General features: G+C 46.7%; 1 protein-coding gene across 1 annotated transcript in view; it reads right to left on the reverse strand.

Annotated features, from left to right (window-relative positions):
- LOC119965012 (soluble guanylate cyclase 88E-like) overlaps positions 1–16794 on the reverse strand; it is a 678135-nt gene that overhangs the window by 388852 nt on the left and 272489 nt on the right. The window contains exon 7 of the mRNA XM_038795212.1: positions 6952–7029. Within this exon, the coding sequence (XP_038651140.1) occupies positions 6952–7029 (78 nt within the window). The remainder of the gene's footprint in view (positions 1–6951; positions 7030–16794) is intronic.

Genomic DNA, 16794 nt, shown 5'->3' on the forward strand with positions numbered 1-16794 from the left:
GGCATGGAGATAGGGATGGGGGAGAGAGGGAGGCAGGGAGATAGGTAGGGAGGGGGAGAGAGGGAGGCAGGGAGAGTGGCAGTGAAGGAGGAAGGGAGGAAGGGTGGGAGGGAGGAAGTGAGAGAAGGTGGGAGGGAGAGAGGAAGGCAGGGAGATAGGGATGTGGGAGAGAGGGAGGCAGGGAGATAGGTAGGGAGGGGGGAGATAGGGAGGCAGGGAGAGTGGCAGTGAAGGAGGAAGGGAGGAAGGGTGGGAGGGAGGAAGTGAGAGAAGGTGGGAGGGAGAGAGGAAGGCAGGGAGATAGGGATGTGGGAGAGAGGGAGGCAGGGAGATAGGTAGGGAGGGGGGAGATAGGGAGGCAGGGAGAGTGGCAGTGAAGGAGGAAGGGAGGAAGGGTGGGAGGGAGGAACTGAGAGAGGGTGGGAGGGAGAGAGGAAGGCAGGGAGAGTGGCAGTGAAGGAGGAAGGGAGGAAGGGTGGGAGGGAGGAAGTGAGAGAGGGTGGGAAGGAGAGAGGAAGGCAGGGAGATAGGTAGGGAGGGGGGAGAGACGGAGGCAGGGAGAGTGGCAGTGAAGGAGGAAGAAAGGAAGGGTGGGAGGGAGGAAGTGAGAGAGGGTGGGAGGGAGAGAGGAAGGCAGGGAGATAGGTAGGGAGGGGGGAGTGCGGGGGGCAGGGAGAGTGGCAGTGAAGGAGGAAGGGAGGAGGGTGGGAGGGAGGAAGTGAGAGAAGGTGGGGGGGAGAGAGGAAGGCAGGGAGATAGGGATGGGGAGAGAGGGAGGCAGGGAGAGTGGCAGTGAAGGAGGAAGGGAGGAAGGGTGGGAGGGAGGAAGTGAGATAGGGTGGGAGGGAGAGAGGAAGGCAGGGAGATAGGTAGGGAGGGGGAGAGAGGGAGGCAGGGAGAGTGGCAGTGAAGGAGGTAGGGAGGAAGGGAGGAAGGGTGGGAGGGGGAAGTGATGGAGGTAAAATTTAGGGAGTGAGCAGAATTTAGACTTGGTCTCCTTCTGTCCACCTCATTCATTCTCCCTGCATTTACTCTTGCACCTTATTTGCTCTCTCCCCTCACTCTTCCCCTTGTTCAGTCTCTCTCTCTTTAGAAATCCCCTTGTTCACTCTCATAAGTTCATAAGATATAGGAGCAGAATTAGGCCATTTGGCCCACCAAGTCTTCTCCGCCATTCAATCATGGCCGATCTCATCATGGCCTTAACTCCGCTGTCCTGCCCGTTCTCCATAACCCTTCAACCCATTACTAACTAAAAATCTGTCTAACTCCTCCTTAACTGTTCCAGCATCCACCGCATAAAGGCAGGTAGAGTGGATGGAAAGAGAAGAGAGGGAATTTAACAGATTCACAACCCTTGGGAGAAGAGGTTTCTCCTCATTTCCATTTTAAATTTGGTACCACTTATCCTAAGAGTAAGACCTCTCATTTTAGAATGCCCCACAAGAGGAAGCATCTGCTCCACGTCTACTTTATCTATACCTTTAATCATCTTGTATACCTCAATTTAATCTCCCCTCATTCTTCTAAACACCAGAGAGTGTTTAGGTCTAAACTGTTCAATCTCTCCTCATACGACAAACCCCTCATCTCTGGAATCAATCTAATGAACCTCCTCTGAACTGCTTCCAATGCCACTACATCTTTCCTCAAATAAGGGAACCAAAACTGTGCACAATACTCTAGGTGCGGTCTCACCATAAGACCATAAGATTTAGGAGCAGAATTAGGCCACTCGGCCCTCGAGTATGCTCCACCATGGCTGATATTTTCTCATCCCCATTCTCCTGCTTTCTCTCCATAACCCCTGATCCCCTTATTAACCAAGAACCTATCTATTTCTGTCTTAAAGACACCCAGTGATTTGGCTTCCACAGCCTTCTGCAGCAAAAAGTTCCACAGATTCACCACCTTCTGACTAAAGAAATTCCTCCTCATCTCTGTTTTGAAAGATTGTCCCTTTAGTCATGAGATTGTTTCCTCTAGTTCTAGTTTTTCCTACAAGTCGAAAATCCTCTCCATGTCCACTCTATCCAGGCCTCACAGTATCTTGTAAGTTTCAATATGATCCCCCCTCATCTTTCTAAACTCTAACATGTACAGACCCAGAGACCTCAACCGTTCCTCATACGACAAGTTCTTCATTCCAGGGATCATTCTTGTGAACCTCCTCTGGATTCTTTCCAAGGCCAGCACATCCTTCCTTACAAATGGGGCCCAAAACTGCTCACAGTACTCCAAATGGGGTCTGACCAGAGCCTTATACAGCCTCAGAAGTACATCCCTGGTCTTGTATGCTAGCCCATTCGACATGAATGCTAACATTGTATTTGCCTTCCTAACTGCTGACTAAACCTGCACGTTTGACCTTAAGAGAATCTTGAACAAGGACTTCCAAGTCACTTTGTGCTTCTGATTTCCTAAGCATTTTTCCATTTAGAAAATGCCTTGTAAAGTTGGAACAACACTTCCTCACCTCTATGCTCTATTTTTTTAACCAATAATGCCTACATTCCATTTGCTTTCTTTTTTACATGCTGTACCTGCATGCTAGTTTTCTGTGACTCATGAACAAGGACCCCCAGGTCCCTCTGCATCGGAGCACCCCAAAGTCTCTCACCATTTAGATAATAAGTTGCCGTCCAATTTATTTGACCAAAATGCATGACCTCACACTTATCCATGTTAACTTCATCTGCCACATTTTGGCCCACTCTCCTAATCTATATATATCCATTTGTAAGGTTCTTATTTCCTCATTGCAACTTGCTGTCCCACCTATATTTGTGTTGTCTGCAAAGTTAGCTACAGAACCTTCTATCCCTGTATCCAGGTTGTTTATATAGATTGTAAATAACTGGGGCCCATGTGGCACCTTACTTGTTACTTCTTGCTATCCAGAAAAAGACCCATTTATCCCAACTCTCTGTCTTCTGTCTGTCAGCCATACTTTTATCCAAGCTAATAAATTACCCCAGTCCCATGTGACATTACCTTATGAATTAACCTTCCGTGTTGCATCTTATCAAATGCCTTGTTCTCTCTCCCTCCTTAGTCTTCTCCTTGTTCACTCACTCTCTCTTTACTCTACAACTTCTTCGTTCTCTCTCTTTATTCTTCCACTTGTTGACTCATTTTCTTTTTACTCTTCCCCATTTGTTCACTCTCCCTCTGTCTTAATCTCTTTACTCCTCCCCCTTATTCATTCTCTCTTTTTTCTCGCCTTTTTCTCTCTCTCTCTCTCTCATTACTCCTCCCCTTGTTCACTCTCTCTCAATTTACCTGTACCTTTGTTCACTCTCCCTTTCTTTATTCTTTTGTTTGTTCACTCCCTCTTTTTACTCTTCCCTTTGTTCACTCTCTCTCTTTACTCTTCCCATTGTTCACTAGCTCTCTTTATTCTTCACGCTTGCGTACTCTCTCTCCCTTTACTCTTCCACTTGTTCACTATCTCTCTCTTTGCTCTTCCCATTGTTCAGTATCTCTCTTTATTCTTCAGGCTAGTTCACTCTCTCTCTCTTTCCTCTTCCCATTGTTCACTATCTCTCTTTATTCTTCATGCTTGCGTACTCTCTCTTTTATTCTTCTGCTTATTCACTCTTTCTCTCTTTACTCTTTCACTCATTCTCTCTATTTCTTTACTGTTCACCTGGTTCACTCTCTCTCTCTCTTTGCTCTTCCCATTGTTCAGTATCTCTCTTTATTCTTCAGGCTAGTTCACTCTCTCTCTCTTTCCTCTTCCCATTGTTCACTATCTCTCTTTATTCTTCATGCTTGCGTACTCTCTCTTTTATTCTTCTGCTTATTCACTCTTTCTCTCTTTACTCTTTCACTCATTTACTCTCTATTTCTTTACTGTTCACCTTGTTCACTCTCTCTCTCTCTCTTTGCTCTTCCCATTGTTCAGTATCTCTCTTTATTCTTCAGGCTAGTTCACTCTCTCTCTCTTTCCTCTTCCCATTGTTCACTATCTTTCTTTATTCTTCATGCTTGCGTACTCTCTTTTTACTCTTCCCTTTGCTCACTCTCTCTTTACTCTTCCGCTTGTTCACTCTCTATGTATTTACTCTTCCCCTTGTTCACTCTCACTCTCTTTAATCTTCTCCTTGTTCACTCTCGGTCTCTTTACTCTTAACATAGAACATAGAACATAGAACGATACAGCGCAGTACAGGCCCTTCGGCCCTCGATGTTGCACCGACATGGAAAAAATCTAAAGGCCATCTAACCTACACTATGCCCTTATCATCCATATGCTTATCCAATAAATTTTTTAATGCCCTCAATGTTGGCGAGTTCACTACTGTTGCAGGTAGGGCATTCCACGGCCTCACCACTCTTTGCGTAAAAAACCCACCTCTGACCTCTGTCCTATATCTATTACCCCTCAATTTAAGGCTATGTCCCCTCGTGCTAGCCACCTCCATCCGCGGGAGAAGGCTCTCGCTGTCCACCCTATCTAACCCTCTGATCATTTTGTATGCCTCTATTAAGTCACCTCTTAACCTTCTTCTCTCTAACAAAAACAACCTCAAGTCCATCAGCCTTTCCTCATAAGATTTTCCCTCCATACCAGGCAACATCCTGGTAAATCTCCTCTGCACCCGTTCCAAAGCTTCCACGTCCTTCCTATAATGAGGCGACCAGAACTGTACGCAATACTCCAAATGCGGCCGTACTAGAGTTTTGTACAACTGCAACATGACCTCATGGCTCCGGAACTCAATCCCTCTACCAATAAAGGCCAACACACCATAGGCCTTCTTCACAACCCTATCAACCTGGGTGGCAACTTTCAGGGATCTATGTACATGGACACCGAGATCCCTCTGCTCATCCACACTACCAAGAATTTTACCATTAGCCAAATATTCCGCATTCCTGTTATTCTTTCCAAAGTGAATCACCTCACACTTCTCCACATTAAACTCCATTTGCCACCTCTCAGCCCAGCTCTGCAGCTTATCTATGTCCCTCTGTAACCTGCAACATCCATCCGCACTGTCTACAACTCCACCGACTTTAGTGTCGTCTGCAAATTTACTCACCCATCCTTCTGCGCCCTCCTCTAGGTCATTTATAAAAATGACAAACAGCAACGGCCCCAGAACAGATCCTTGTGGTAAGCCACTCGTAACTGAATTCCATTCTGAACATTTCCCATCAACTACCACTCTCTGTCTTCTTTCAACTAGCCAATTTCTGATCCACATCTCTAAATCACCCTCAATCCCCAGCCTCCGTATTTTCTGCAATAGCCGACCGTGGGGAACCTTATCAAACGCCTGCCTGTATCTTCTGCCTGTTTATTCTCCTTCTTTTTAGTTTCCCACTTGTTCGCTCTCTCTCGCTTTACTCCTCTCCTTATTCACTCTCTCTCTCTTTACTCTTTGCCTTTGTTCACTATCTTTCTCTTCACACTTCCCCCATGCTCACTCTCTCTTTACAAAGAACAAAGAACAATACAGCACATGTGCTCTCCAAGCCTGTAGCATTTATGATACCACCCTTGGCCAAAATCCTCAGCACTTCCTTGTGCTGTATCCCTCTATGAAATGAAAAAAAAATGAAAATCGCTTATTGTCACGAGTAGGTTTCAGTGAAGTTACTGTGAAAAGCCCCTAGTCGCCACATTCCGGCGCCTGTCCGGGGAGGCTGGTACGGGAATTGAACCGTGCTGCTGGCCTGCTTGGTCTGCTTTAAAAGCCAGCAATTTAGCTCAGTGAGCTAAACCAGCCCCTGCATCCCTCCATGCATTTGTCACAATGCCTTTTGAACACCGTTAATGTATCTGCTTCCAGAATATCCCCTGGCAATGCATTCCAGGCACTCACCACCTTCTGTGTAAAAAAAATCTGCCTCGCACATCACCTCTAAACTTTGACTCACGGACCTTAAACTTATTCCCCCTCGTGACTGACCCCTTCACCCTGGGAAAGAGTGCCTGCCCTCCACTCTATCCATGGCCCTCAATCTTGTAGACCTCTATCAGGTCACGCCTCAATCTCTGTTGTTCTAATGAAAACAGTCTGAGTCTATTCAGCCTCTCCACATAGCTAACAGCCTCCAGACCAGGCAACATTCCGATAAACCTCCTCTGCACCCTCTCCAAAGCCTCCACATCCTTCTGGTAGTGTGGTGACCAGAATTGTGCGCAATATTCCAAGTGCGGCCTGACTAAGGTTCTGTAAAATTGTAGCATGACTTGCCAGTTTTTATACTCAATGCCCTGTCCAATGAAGGCAAGCATTCCGTATGCTTTCTTGACTACCTTGTCCACTTGTATTGCGACTTTCAAACATCTGCTGATTTGCACGCCCAGATCTCACTGACTTTCTATATTCCTCAGAATTTTGCCATTTACTGTGTATTTCCCCTCTATGTTAGACCTACCAAATGCATTACCTCACATTTATTGCTCGCCTTATTCACTCTCTATTTTCTTTTCCCCTTGTTCACTCTCTGTTTCTTTATTCTTTGCCTTTGTTCACTGTCTCTCTTCGCACTTCCCCCATGTTTACTCTCTCTCTCTTTATTCCTCACCCTATTCACTCTCTCACTCTTTACGTTACCCCCTTGTTTGCCCTCTCTTGATTCCTCGCCTTGTTCACTCCCTCTCTTTACTCATCCTCCTTGTTCGCTCTCTCCCTTTATTTCTTGCCTTATTCACTCGCTTTCTCTTTACTCTTCTTGTTCACTCTCTCTCTTTACACCTCCCTTGTTCACTCTCTCTCTACTCATCCCCTTGTTCACTCTCTCTCTCTCTTTATTTCTCCCCTTTCTCACTCTCTCTCTCTTTATTCCTCCTCTGCTCCCTCACTCTCTTTATTCCTTCCCTGCTCACTCTCTCTTTATTCTTCCCCTTGTTCACTCTCTCTTTTTCCCTTTCCCTTTTTCACCCTATCTCCTCACTCTTCCTCCATGCTTTTCTCTCTCTTCCTTACTCTGTACTCGGTTGTGTAGATTCCGTTCCCGTTTCACAGGTTCTTTCGAGATGATTTCAAACAGATTGTTTGGGTGAGATGTGATCTGAAAAAAGAGGTTGGACATTAATTCCCAGAAGCCTCTGCGTTTGATAGAAAAAGTGCCACATTCTGAAAGAGAACTCCCACATGCAGCGCCGGCAGACCAAGGAAAGATTCACTCTTCTGATGTACATTCTCTATCCCAATAAATAAATCTCAGTCAGTCCTGAAGTGAGGAATTGGGAGTAGATTGCTGATTTGGAGATGGCAAGTGGTTCTGGGGGAGTGACAGACAATGCAAGATAATGGGGGGGAACCCAGTACATTTAATATTGGTTCAGAAATGCTCTTGAAGATTGTAATGCATCTTAGAGCAGATAAATATAGCATTAGGGGCTAGGGAACAAACTTGCATATATTTGTTTACATTAAAACCTGCACACAACATTACAACCTGTCTTAGATCCCCGTCAGAAGGGTGTGGGGACGAGCTGGTCTGGAATACTAGCCCGCAGAGGGGATGTAGGGGGTTAGGGGTCTTGCCTTTCCTGATTGTGGGTCGCCGATGGAGAATCCTGCCCGATATAGTTGAGGGATTGAGGACAGAGTCTGTTTGGTTAAATTAAAGGGGAATGTAGAGGTTGTTAGGAAATAGAGATTGTTTTAAGTAGTTTATGTTGTGGGTGTTGGGAATAAGATATAACTTTAAGTTGAAGTTATAGCTTTAAGTTTATTTTGTATTTCTGTGGGAAGAAAGGGGTAATCTATGGTTTGATTTCACTTTAACAAGTTGCCTGTATGTGTGGAAGCTTTCTTCATATGACTGTGTTTTAATTATGTCCTACCACCCTTGAAGTGTAGCATTATGTTACCAAGGAGTAAGTGATATAAAAAGATGTGCAGACTAGGTGTATTGGCCACAATTAAGTTGCCCCTTAATGTCCAAAGGTTGTATGGGGATAAGGTGGGGATAGCACATAGGTAGGGTGGTCTTTCGAAGGGTCAGTGACTCGATGGGCTGAATGGCCTCCTTCTGCACTGTAGGGATTCTATGAATATGTTTCAATGAAATAAAATGGTTGGACCAACAAATCCAATGAACACTGGATATCGAAGGATATACATCAGTGGGTAAAATGAAAAACCATGATGTGGAGATGCCGGCGTTGGACTGGGGTGAGCACAGTAAGAAGTCTTACAACACCAGGTTAAAGTCCAACAGGTTTGTTTCAAACACGAGCTTTCGGAGCACGGCTCCTTCTTCAGGTGAATGGAAAGGCTTGTTCCAGAAATGTTTATATAGACACAGTCAGAGATGCCCCGGAATGCGAGCACCTGCAGGCAATCAAATCATCAAAGATGCAGAGAGAGAGGTAACTCCAGGTTAAAGAGGTGTGAATTGTCCCAAGCCAGTTCAGTCGGTAGGCCTCTGCAAGTCCAGGCTTGTTGGTGGGGGCCGAATGTGGACTTTATCAAAAGCCTTGCTGAAGTCCAAGTGGACTACATCAAATATATTTCCCTCATCTACAGACCTGGTCACCTCTTTCAAAAATTCAAACAATTTGGTCAGACATGACCTCCCCTTAACAAAACCATGCTGACTGTTCCTGATTAATCCCAGCCTCTCCAAATGTAGATTAATGTTGTCTCTCGGAATTGCTCCCAAACACAGCCGATGGGACACAAGGAAATTTGTAAATTTGGATCCAAATTTGGCTGAGTGGTAGGAAGCAGAGTGTGATGGTCGAGGGGTGTTTTTCTGTCTGGAACCCAGACAGGGACCCAGTGGGGTCCCGCAGGGATCAGTATTGGGGCTCTTGCTGTTGTGGTTCATATAAATGATTTAGACATGAATGTAAGAAGGTTGATCAGTACATTTATGGATGATACGAAAATTGGTGCGGTGATAAATAGTGAGGACAGCGTTTGATATCAGGGGGATATCGACAGGCTGGTCAGGTGGACTGATCATTGGCAAATGGAATTCAATCCGGAAAAGCTGGTATGCTCACCTGTTCGAGAAGCTGCTGGATGAAGGTGCGTTTGCTCGACCCTTGGAGGTGGACAGTGCGCACAGAGCGCTTGCGAGGAAGCCATGGATGAATGAGCACTGAGAGCAATAGTAGTGCGAATGCACCGGTTCCTGGACAAGGAGCAGATCTTGAGGTGGGCCAGGCAGACGAGGAGCTGCAAATGGGAAAATAACGAGCTGCGCATTTACCAGGACTTGGGTGCGGAACTGGCCAAAAGAAGGGCGAGCTTCAACAAAGTTAAATCGGCGAGTTTAAAGAAGGGGGTGAAGTTCGGGATGTTGCACACAGCTCGTTTGTGGGTCACCTATGAGGGTCAAGAACTTTATTGTGGATCAGCGGATGAGGCAATGAACTTTGTTAAAGACAGTGGATTGGCAGTTGATGGAGGACGTTGAACTTGGGGGTGAGTAATTCTGTACCTGTGCTGCTAAATTTCTTTTCTATTTGAGTTTTGTATGTATTGTTCTTGCTCCAACTTTTGGGCCGTTGCTCAGTTTTACACGCGGGTTAACTTTGTACTTGTGGGGGGATGGTGGTGGAATTTTCTTCTTTGTGTTTGTTGAGGATTGTCATTTGCATATGTATGTTCGAGCGAGGGGTGAGGGTGATCAGTGGGGGGTAGGGTGTTTGGCGCCATGGGCGGAGGCTACCAGGCTAGCTGGGAGGGCTAGCTGATGGAAGCTCAGTGGGGGGGGTGAGCTGGTAATTAGTTTGATACGGGGGGGCTGGGATTGTTGTTTTTTTAGTGGGGGAGGGGGAATTGTTCTGCTGTTGGGGGAGGGACAGGCGCTTGGAGACAAATTGGAGGTCGAGGACGGTGGGTGCCCGAGGGCGGGCCTGAGGAGTTGCGGGACGTGGGCTGCAGGCTGGCCTAAGAAGGTGATGGTTGATCAGCAGTGGGTGGGGGGAGGGTACCCCCGACCAGGCTGATCACGTGGAACGTAGGAGGGCTGAATAGGCCGGTATTCACGCATTTGAGGGGGTTGAATGCGACGTGGCAATGTTACAAGATACACACCTGAGGGTAGTGGATCAGACTAGGCTGAGGAAGAGGTGGGTCGGGCAGATATTTCACTTGGGGCTGAACTCTAAAACTAGGGGGGTTGCGATCTTGATTAATAAGCAGGTGTCATTTGAGTTAGGGAATATAGTGGCGGACTCGGGGGGGTAGGTATACCATGTGGAGTGGGAAGCTGGAGGGGATGGTGGTGGTTTCAGTAAATATTTACCCACCAAATTGGTATGACATGGAATTTATAAGGTGGGTGTTAGGGAAAATTCTGGACCTGGACTCGCACAAGCTGATCATGGGGGGAGACATCAATACGGTCAGTGATCCGAGGATTGATCGGTCGAGTTCAAGGACAGGGTGGGTGTCAGCCGTGGCATAGGAGCTAAAGAGGTTTATGGAACAGATGGGTGGGGGGAGTAGACCCATGGAGGTTCGGATGGCCAAGAGCGAAGGAGTTTTATTTTTTTCTCCCATGTCCATAAAGTGTACTCCCGGATTCACATTTTCATTTTGAACAGGGCTTTGCTGGCGGGGGTGATAATTGCCGAGTATTCGGCGATTGTCGTGTCGGACCATGCCCCACACTGGGTGGATATACTGTCATGTGAGAGTACCTTGAAGAAATGGGTGTTTATCAGTGATGTCAGAGTGTGGGTGGAGCTGGGCTGTCTGTCAGCTTTTTACTTTTGTTTTAGACTGTTTGCTGCAGGGTGTGTTTTAGTTTCGTTTTCAGAGCTGGATAGCTGCAGTCACAGCCAGAAGGTGTATTAGTCTCTCTCTCTGTAATCTAAAGACTGTGGTGATTTAAAACTAACAGCTGCTCTCAGTCATGGCTTTAACCTGATGTGCTTCTGTTAAAAGTTTTTTTTAAAGTCTTATAGATGTTAAAAGGACAGCTTAAGGTTTACTCAGTGTTGTATTCTTTGGGGGTTATATTTTAATTGATGCTGCTAAGATGTTCACTGTATGTTTTAAAAAGGTTAACTTGAGTTCATAGAATAAACATCGTTTTGCTTTAAAAAACACTTTTCCATTTCTGTTGTACCACACCTGTAGAGTGGGCCATGTGCACCCCATACCACAATCTATTAAAAGTTGTGGGTCAGGTGAATTACATGATACACTTTGGGGTTCTCTAAGCCCTGGCCCATAACAATATGGGTGAGCAAGGAGGGAGGTCAGCGCTCGCAATAGAGACTGGATGTGAGACAGTTCGTGGATGAGGAGGTGTGCGGGCGGGTGTGGGGAGCCATCCAGAATTATTTGGAGATAAATGATATGGGGGAAGTTTTGGCAGCAATAGTATGGGAAGCGCTGAAGGCAGTGGTTAGGGGGGAGTTAACTTCAATACGGGCCCATAGGGAGAAGTTGGAGCAGTTAGAGATGGATCAGCTGGTTCGGGAAATACTCCAGGTGGACAGAAGGTATGCTGAAGCCCTGGAGATGGGACTGTTGAAGGAGCGGCAGAAGCTGAAAATGGAGTTTGGTCTGTTATCCACAGGGAAGGTGCTGGGACAGCGAAGGAAATCGAGGGGGGGTGCGTTATGGGCGAGTATGGGGATAAGACCAGTAGGATGCTCACACACCAGCTAAGGAAGAGGGAAGCAGCCTGGGAGGTAGGAACAGTGAAGGACAGAGGGGGAAACACGGTCTTGAACCCAGCACGGGTGAATGGGGTGTTCAAGGAGTTTAATAGTTCGCTGAATGAGTCGGAACATAAGAACATATGTTCTTATGTTCTTATGTTCTTATGAACCCCTAGCTAGGGTGGAGGGGTTGAGGCAGTTTTTGGAAGGGTTGGAGTTTTTGAAGGTGGAGGAAGGGTTAGTGGAGGGATTGGGAGTTGGGTAAAGACCTGGAACCAGACGGCTACCCTGTGGAATTTTACAAGACATTTTCTGGGATGACGGGCCCGCTGCTGGTGAGGGCATTTAATGAGACAAGGAGCGAGGTGTCCTTTCCCAAACAATGTCACAGGCTTCGCTCTCATTGATCCTGAAGCAGGAGAAGGACCCAGAGCAATGAAGGTCATGCAGACCAATTGCCCGACTGAATGTTGATGCCAAATTTCTGGTTAAAAGTTTGGCCTCAAGGATAGAGGACTGTGTTCTGGGGGTGATAGGGGAAGACCAGCGGGGTGTGTTGAAGGTAGTCAGCTAATGGTCAATGTTAGTAGGCTCCTAAATGTGATCACTCCGAGGGGAGTGAGATGGAGGTAGTGGTCGCTATGGACGCAGAAAAGGCCTTCGAAAAGGTTGAATGCAATTATTTGTGGGAGGTCCTGGGATGGTTTGGATTTGGGCAGGGCTTTATTGACTGGGTTTGGTTGCTGTACCAGGTACCCGTGGTGAGTGTGCGGACAAACCAGGATCCAGCAGAGGGCAGCAGAGCAGAGCCACTGATTGGCTGTTGCGGGGAAAATTTGCATCAGAGCATTGCGGTCACTGTATCCAGAAGGTGGTTTGTGGAGGAGCTGTTGTCAAGTGACAGTTAAACCCCAAACACTTCTTCAGTGTTTCCCTCCCTAACTCCTCCTCTAACCAAAGAAAAAACAATCACTGTAAGGATCCCAGCCGAGTAAAGATCAAGAGGGAGACTCGAGGGCAGGCAGAAGTAGAAAGATGTTGAACTGTGACCTCACAGCCAGCAGGTAAGTGATTGGCTGGTGAATGGTAAGTAGTTTTTCTTTTTTCTTTTCCCTGAGGTGTGTTGATCAGGTAAGGTTTTTCTATTTTGGTTTTTTTTATTGTGTGATTGGTAACAATTATTCTTTTTTTTTTCCTTTTTCATTTCTCTATTATTTGATATTATAGATGACTAAATTCAGCTTAAGATTAAAAATGGCAGGAGATCTCAGACCCGTGTTCTGCTCCTTTTGCTCAATGTGGGAGCTCAGGGACGCGGCTGATGTTCCTGGCTCCTTCACGTGCGGGAAGTGTGTCCCCCAGCAGGTCTTGTTAGACCGCATGATGGCTCTAGAGCTGCAGATGGACTTATTTTGGAGCATCCACGATGCTGAGGAGGTAGTGGATAGCATGTTCAGCAAATTGGTCACACCACAGATTAGGATTGCTGAGGGAGAAATGGAATCGGTGACCAAAAGGCAGAGAAAAAGCAGGAAGGCAGTGCCGGTGTCCCCTGCGGTCATCTCCCTCTCTGTAGATACTGTTGGGGGAGATGGCTCACCAAGGGAAGGCAGCAGTAGCCAAGTTCATGGCACCGTGGCTGGCTCTGCTGTACAGAAGGGCAGGAAAAAGAGTGGACGGGCTATAGTCATAGGGGATTCAATTGCAAGGGGAGTAGTTAGGCGGCTTTGTGGCCGAAAACGAGACTCCTGAATGGTATATTGCCTTGGCAGGGATGTCTCAGATAAGGGGGAGGGTGAACAGCCAGTTGTTGTGGTGCATATAGGCACCAGTGATATGGGTAAAAAACGGGTTGACATCCTACAAGCAGAATCTAGGGCGTTAGGAGCCAAGTTAAAAAGTCGGACCACAGAGGTAGTAATCTCAGAATTGCTGCCAGTGCCACATGGTAGTCAGAGTAGAAATTAAAGAATAGGCAGGATGAATGCGTGGCTTAAGAGGGGGTGCAGGAGGGAGGGGTTCAGATTTTTGGGACATTGGGACTGGTTCTGGGGGAGGTGGGGGACTACTACAAATTGGATGGTCTACACCTGGGCCGGAGTGGAACCAATGTCCTTGGGGGTGCTTTTCCTAACGCTGTTGAGGAGGGTTTAAACTAATGGGGCAGGGGGATGGGAACCAAATGAGGAGATAACTGGACAGTAAGGAGGTAGTAATTAAAGCCTGGAAGGAACTAGATCATGAAGTCAGCGTGACTAAGGGGAAGAGTAGGCAGGGAGCAGATGATGACTGGTGAAGGGACTGGTGGTCTGAGGTGCATTTGTTTTAATGCAAGAAGTGTAGTAGGTCAGGCAGGTGAACTTAGGGCTTGGATTAGTACCTGGGAGTGCGATGTTATTGCTATTACTGAGACTTGATTGAGGGACGGGCATGATTGCCAACTAAATATCCCAGGATGTTGATGCTTCAGGTGGGATAGAGAGGGAGGTAAAAGGGGTGGAGGAGTTGAATTACTGGTCAGAGAGGATATCACAACTGTGCTGAAGGAGAGCACGATGGAGGACTCGAGCAGTGAGGCAATATGGGCAGAGGTCAGAAATAGGAAGGGTGCGGTAACAATGTTGGGGCTGTACTACAGACCTCCCAACAGTGGGTGTGAGATGGAGGTACAAATATGTAAACAAACTATGGAAAGATGTCGGAGCAACAGGGTGGTGGTGATAGGAGATTTTAATTTTCCCAACATTGACTGGGATACACTAATTGTTAGAAGTCTAGATGGAGCAGAATTTGTAAGGAGCATCCAGGAGGGTTTTCTAGAGCAGTATGTAAATAGTCCAACTCGGAAAGGGGTCATACTGGACCTGATGTTGGGGAATGAGCCCGGCCAGGTGGTTGAAGTTTCAGTTGGAGATTACTTTGGGAATAGTGATCACAATTCCGTAAGTTTTAGAATACTCATGGACAAAGACGAGAGTGGTCCAAAAGGAAGAGTGCTAAATTGGGGGAAGGCCAACTATACAAAAATTCAGCAGGAGCTGGGGAATGTGGATTGGGAACAGCTGTTTGAAGGTAAATCCACATTTGATATGTGGGAGGCTTTTAAAGAGAGGTTGATTAGAGTGCAGGACAGACATGTCCCTGTGAAAATGAGGGACAGAAATGGCAAGATTAGGGAACCATGGATGACAGGTGAAATTGTGAGACTAGCTAAGAGGAAAAAGGAAGGTCTAGGCGACTGAAGACAGACGAAGAATATCGGGAATGTAGGACCAATCTGAAATGAGGAATCAAGAGGGCTAAAAGGGGTCATGATATATCTTTAGCAAACAGGGTTAAGGAAAATCCCAAAGCCTTTTATTCATACATAAGGAGCAAGAGGGTAACTAGATGGGTACCAGGATGTTGCCTGGTATGGAGGGGGCGAGCTATGAAGAGAGGTTGAGTAGATTAGGATTATTTTCATTAGAAAGACGGAGGTTGAGGGGGACCTCATTGAGGTCTACAAAATCATGAGAGGTATAGACAGGGTGGATAGCAAGAAGCTTTTTCCCAGAGTGGGGGACTCAATTACTAGGGATCATGAGTTCAAGGTGAGAGGGGAAAAGTTTACGGGAGATATGCGTGGAAAGTTCTTTACGCAGAGGGCGGTGGGTGCCTGGAACGCATTGCCGGCGGAGGTGGCAGAGGCCGGCATGATAGCGTCATTTAAGATGTATCTAGACAGATACATGAATGGGCAGGGAGCAGAGGGATACAGATCCTTAAAACATAGGCGACAGTTTTAGACAGAGGATCTGGATCGGCGCAGGCTTGGAGGGCCGAAGGGCCTGTTCCTGAGCTGTAATTTTTCTTTGTTCTTCTTTGTTCCAGAGACAAGGTTGGCCCACTCAAGGACAAAGGAGGAAAGTTATGCGTAGAATCATAGAAAATGGGTGAGATTCTTAACGAGTACTTTGCATCAGTATTCACCGAGGAGAGGGACATGACGGATGTTGAGGTTAGGGATAGATGTTGATTACGCTAGGTCAAGTTGACATAAGGAGGGAGGATGTGTTGGGTATTCTAAAAGCCATTAAGATGGACCAGTCCCCAGGTCCGAATGGGATCTATCCCAGGTTACTGAGGGAAGCAAGAGAGGAAATAGCTGGTGCCTTAACAGATATCTTTGAAGCATCCTTGAGCACGGGTGAGGTACTGGAGGACTGGAGAATTTCTAATGTTGTCCCTTTCTTTAAGAAGGGTAGCAGGGATAATCCAGGTAATTATAGACCGGTGAGCCTGACGTCAGTGGTTGGGAAGCTGCTGGAGAAGATATTGAGGGATAGGATCTATTCCCATTTGGAAGAAAATGGATTTATCAGTGATAGGCAACATGGTTTTGTGCAGGGAAGGTCATGTCTGACCAACTTAATGGAATTCTTTGAGGAAGTGACAAAGTTGATTGATGAGGGAAAGGCTGCAGATGTCATATCTATGGATTTCAGTAAGGGATTTGATAAGGTTCCCCATGGTAGGCTGATGGAGAAAGTGAAGTCTCATGGGGTCCAGGATGTACTAGCTAGATGGATAAAGAACTGGCTGGGCAACAGGAGACAGAGAGTAGTAGTGGAAGGGAGTTTCTCAAAATGGAGAACTGTGACCAGTGGTGTTCCACAGGGATCCGTGCTGGGACCACTGTTGTTTGTGATATACATAAATGATCTGGAGGGAGATATAGGTGGTCTGATTAGCAAGTTTTCAGATAACACTAAGGTTGGTGGAGTAGCAGATAGCGAGGGGGACTGTCAGAGAATACAGCAGGATATAGATAGATTGGAGTACAGGGCGGAGAAATGGCAGATGGCGTACAATCCGGGCAAATGCGAGGTGAATCATTTTGGAAGATCCAATTCAAGACCGAACTAGACGGTAAATGAAAAAGCCCTGGGGAAAATTGATGTACAGAGAGATCTGGGTGTTCAGATCCATTGAATGAAATGAAAATCGCTTATTGTCACGAGTAGGCTTCAATTAAGTTACTGTGAAAAGCCCCTAGTCGCCACATTCCGGCGCCTGTCCGGGGAGGCTGGTACAGGAATTGAACCGTGCTGCTGGCCTGCTTGGTCTGCTTTAAAAGCCAGCGATTTAGCTCAGTGAGCTAAACCAGCCCCTAAACCAGCCCCTAAACCATTGTACCCTGAAGGAGGCTGCGCAGG

The sequence above is a fragment of the Scyliorhinus canicula genome, chromosome 4 (assembly GCF_902713615.1).
Source record: "Scyliorhinus canicula chromosome 4, sScyCan1.1, whole genome shotgun sequence".
Lineage (NCBI taxonomy): Eukaryota > Metazoa > Chordata > Chondrichthyes > Carcharhiniformes > Scyliorhinidae > Scyliorhinus > Scyliorhinus canicula.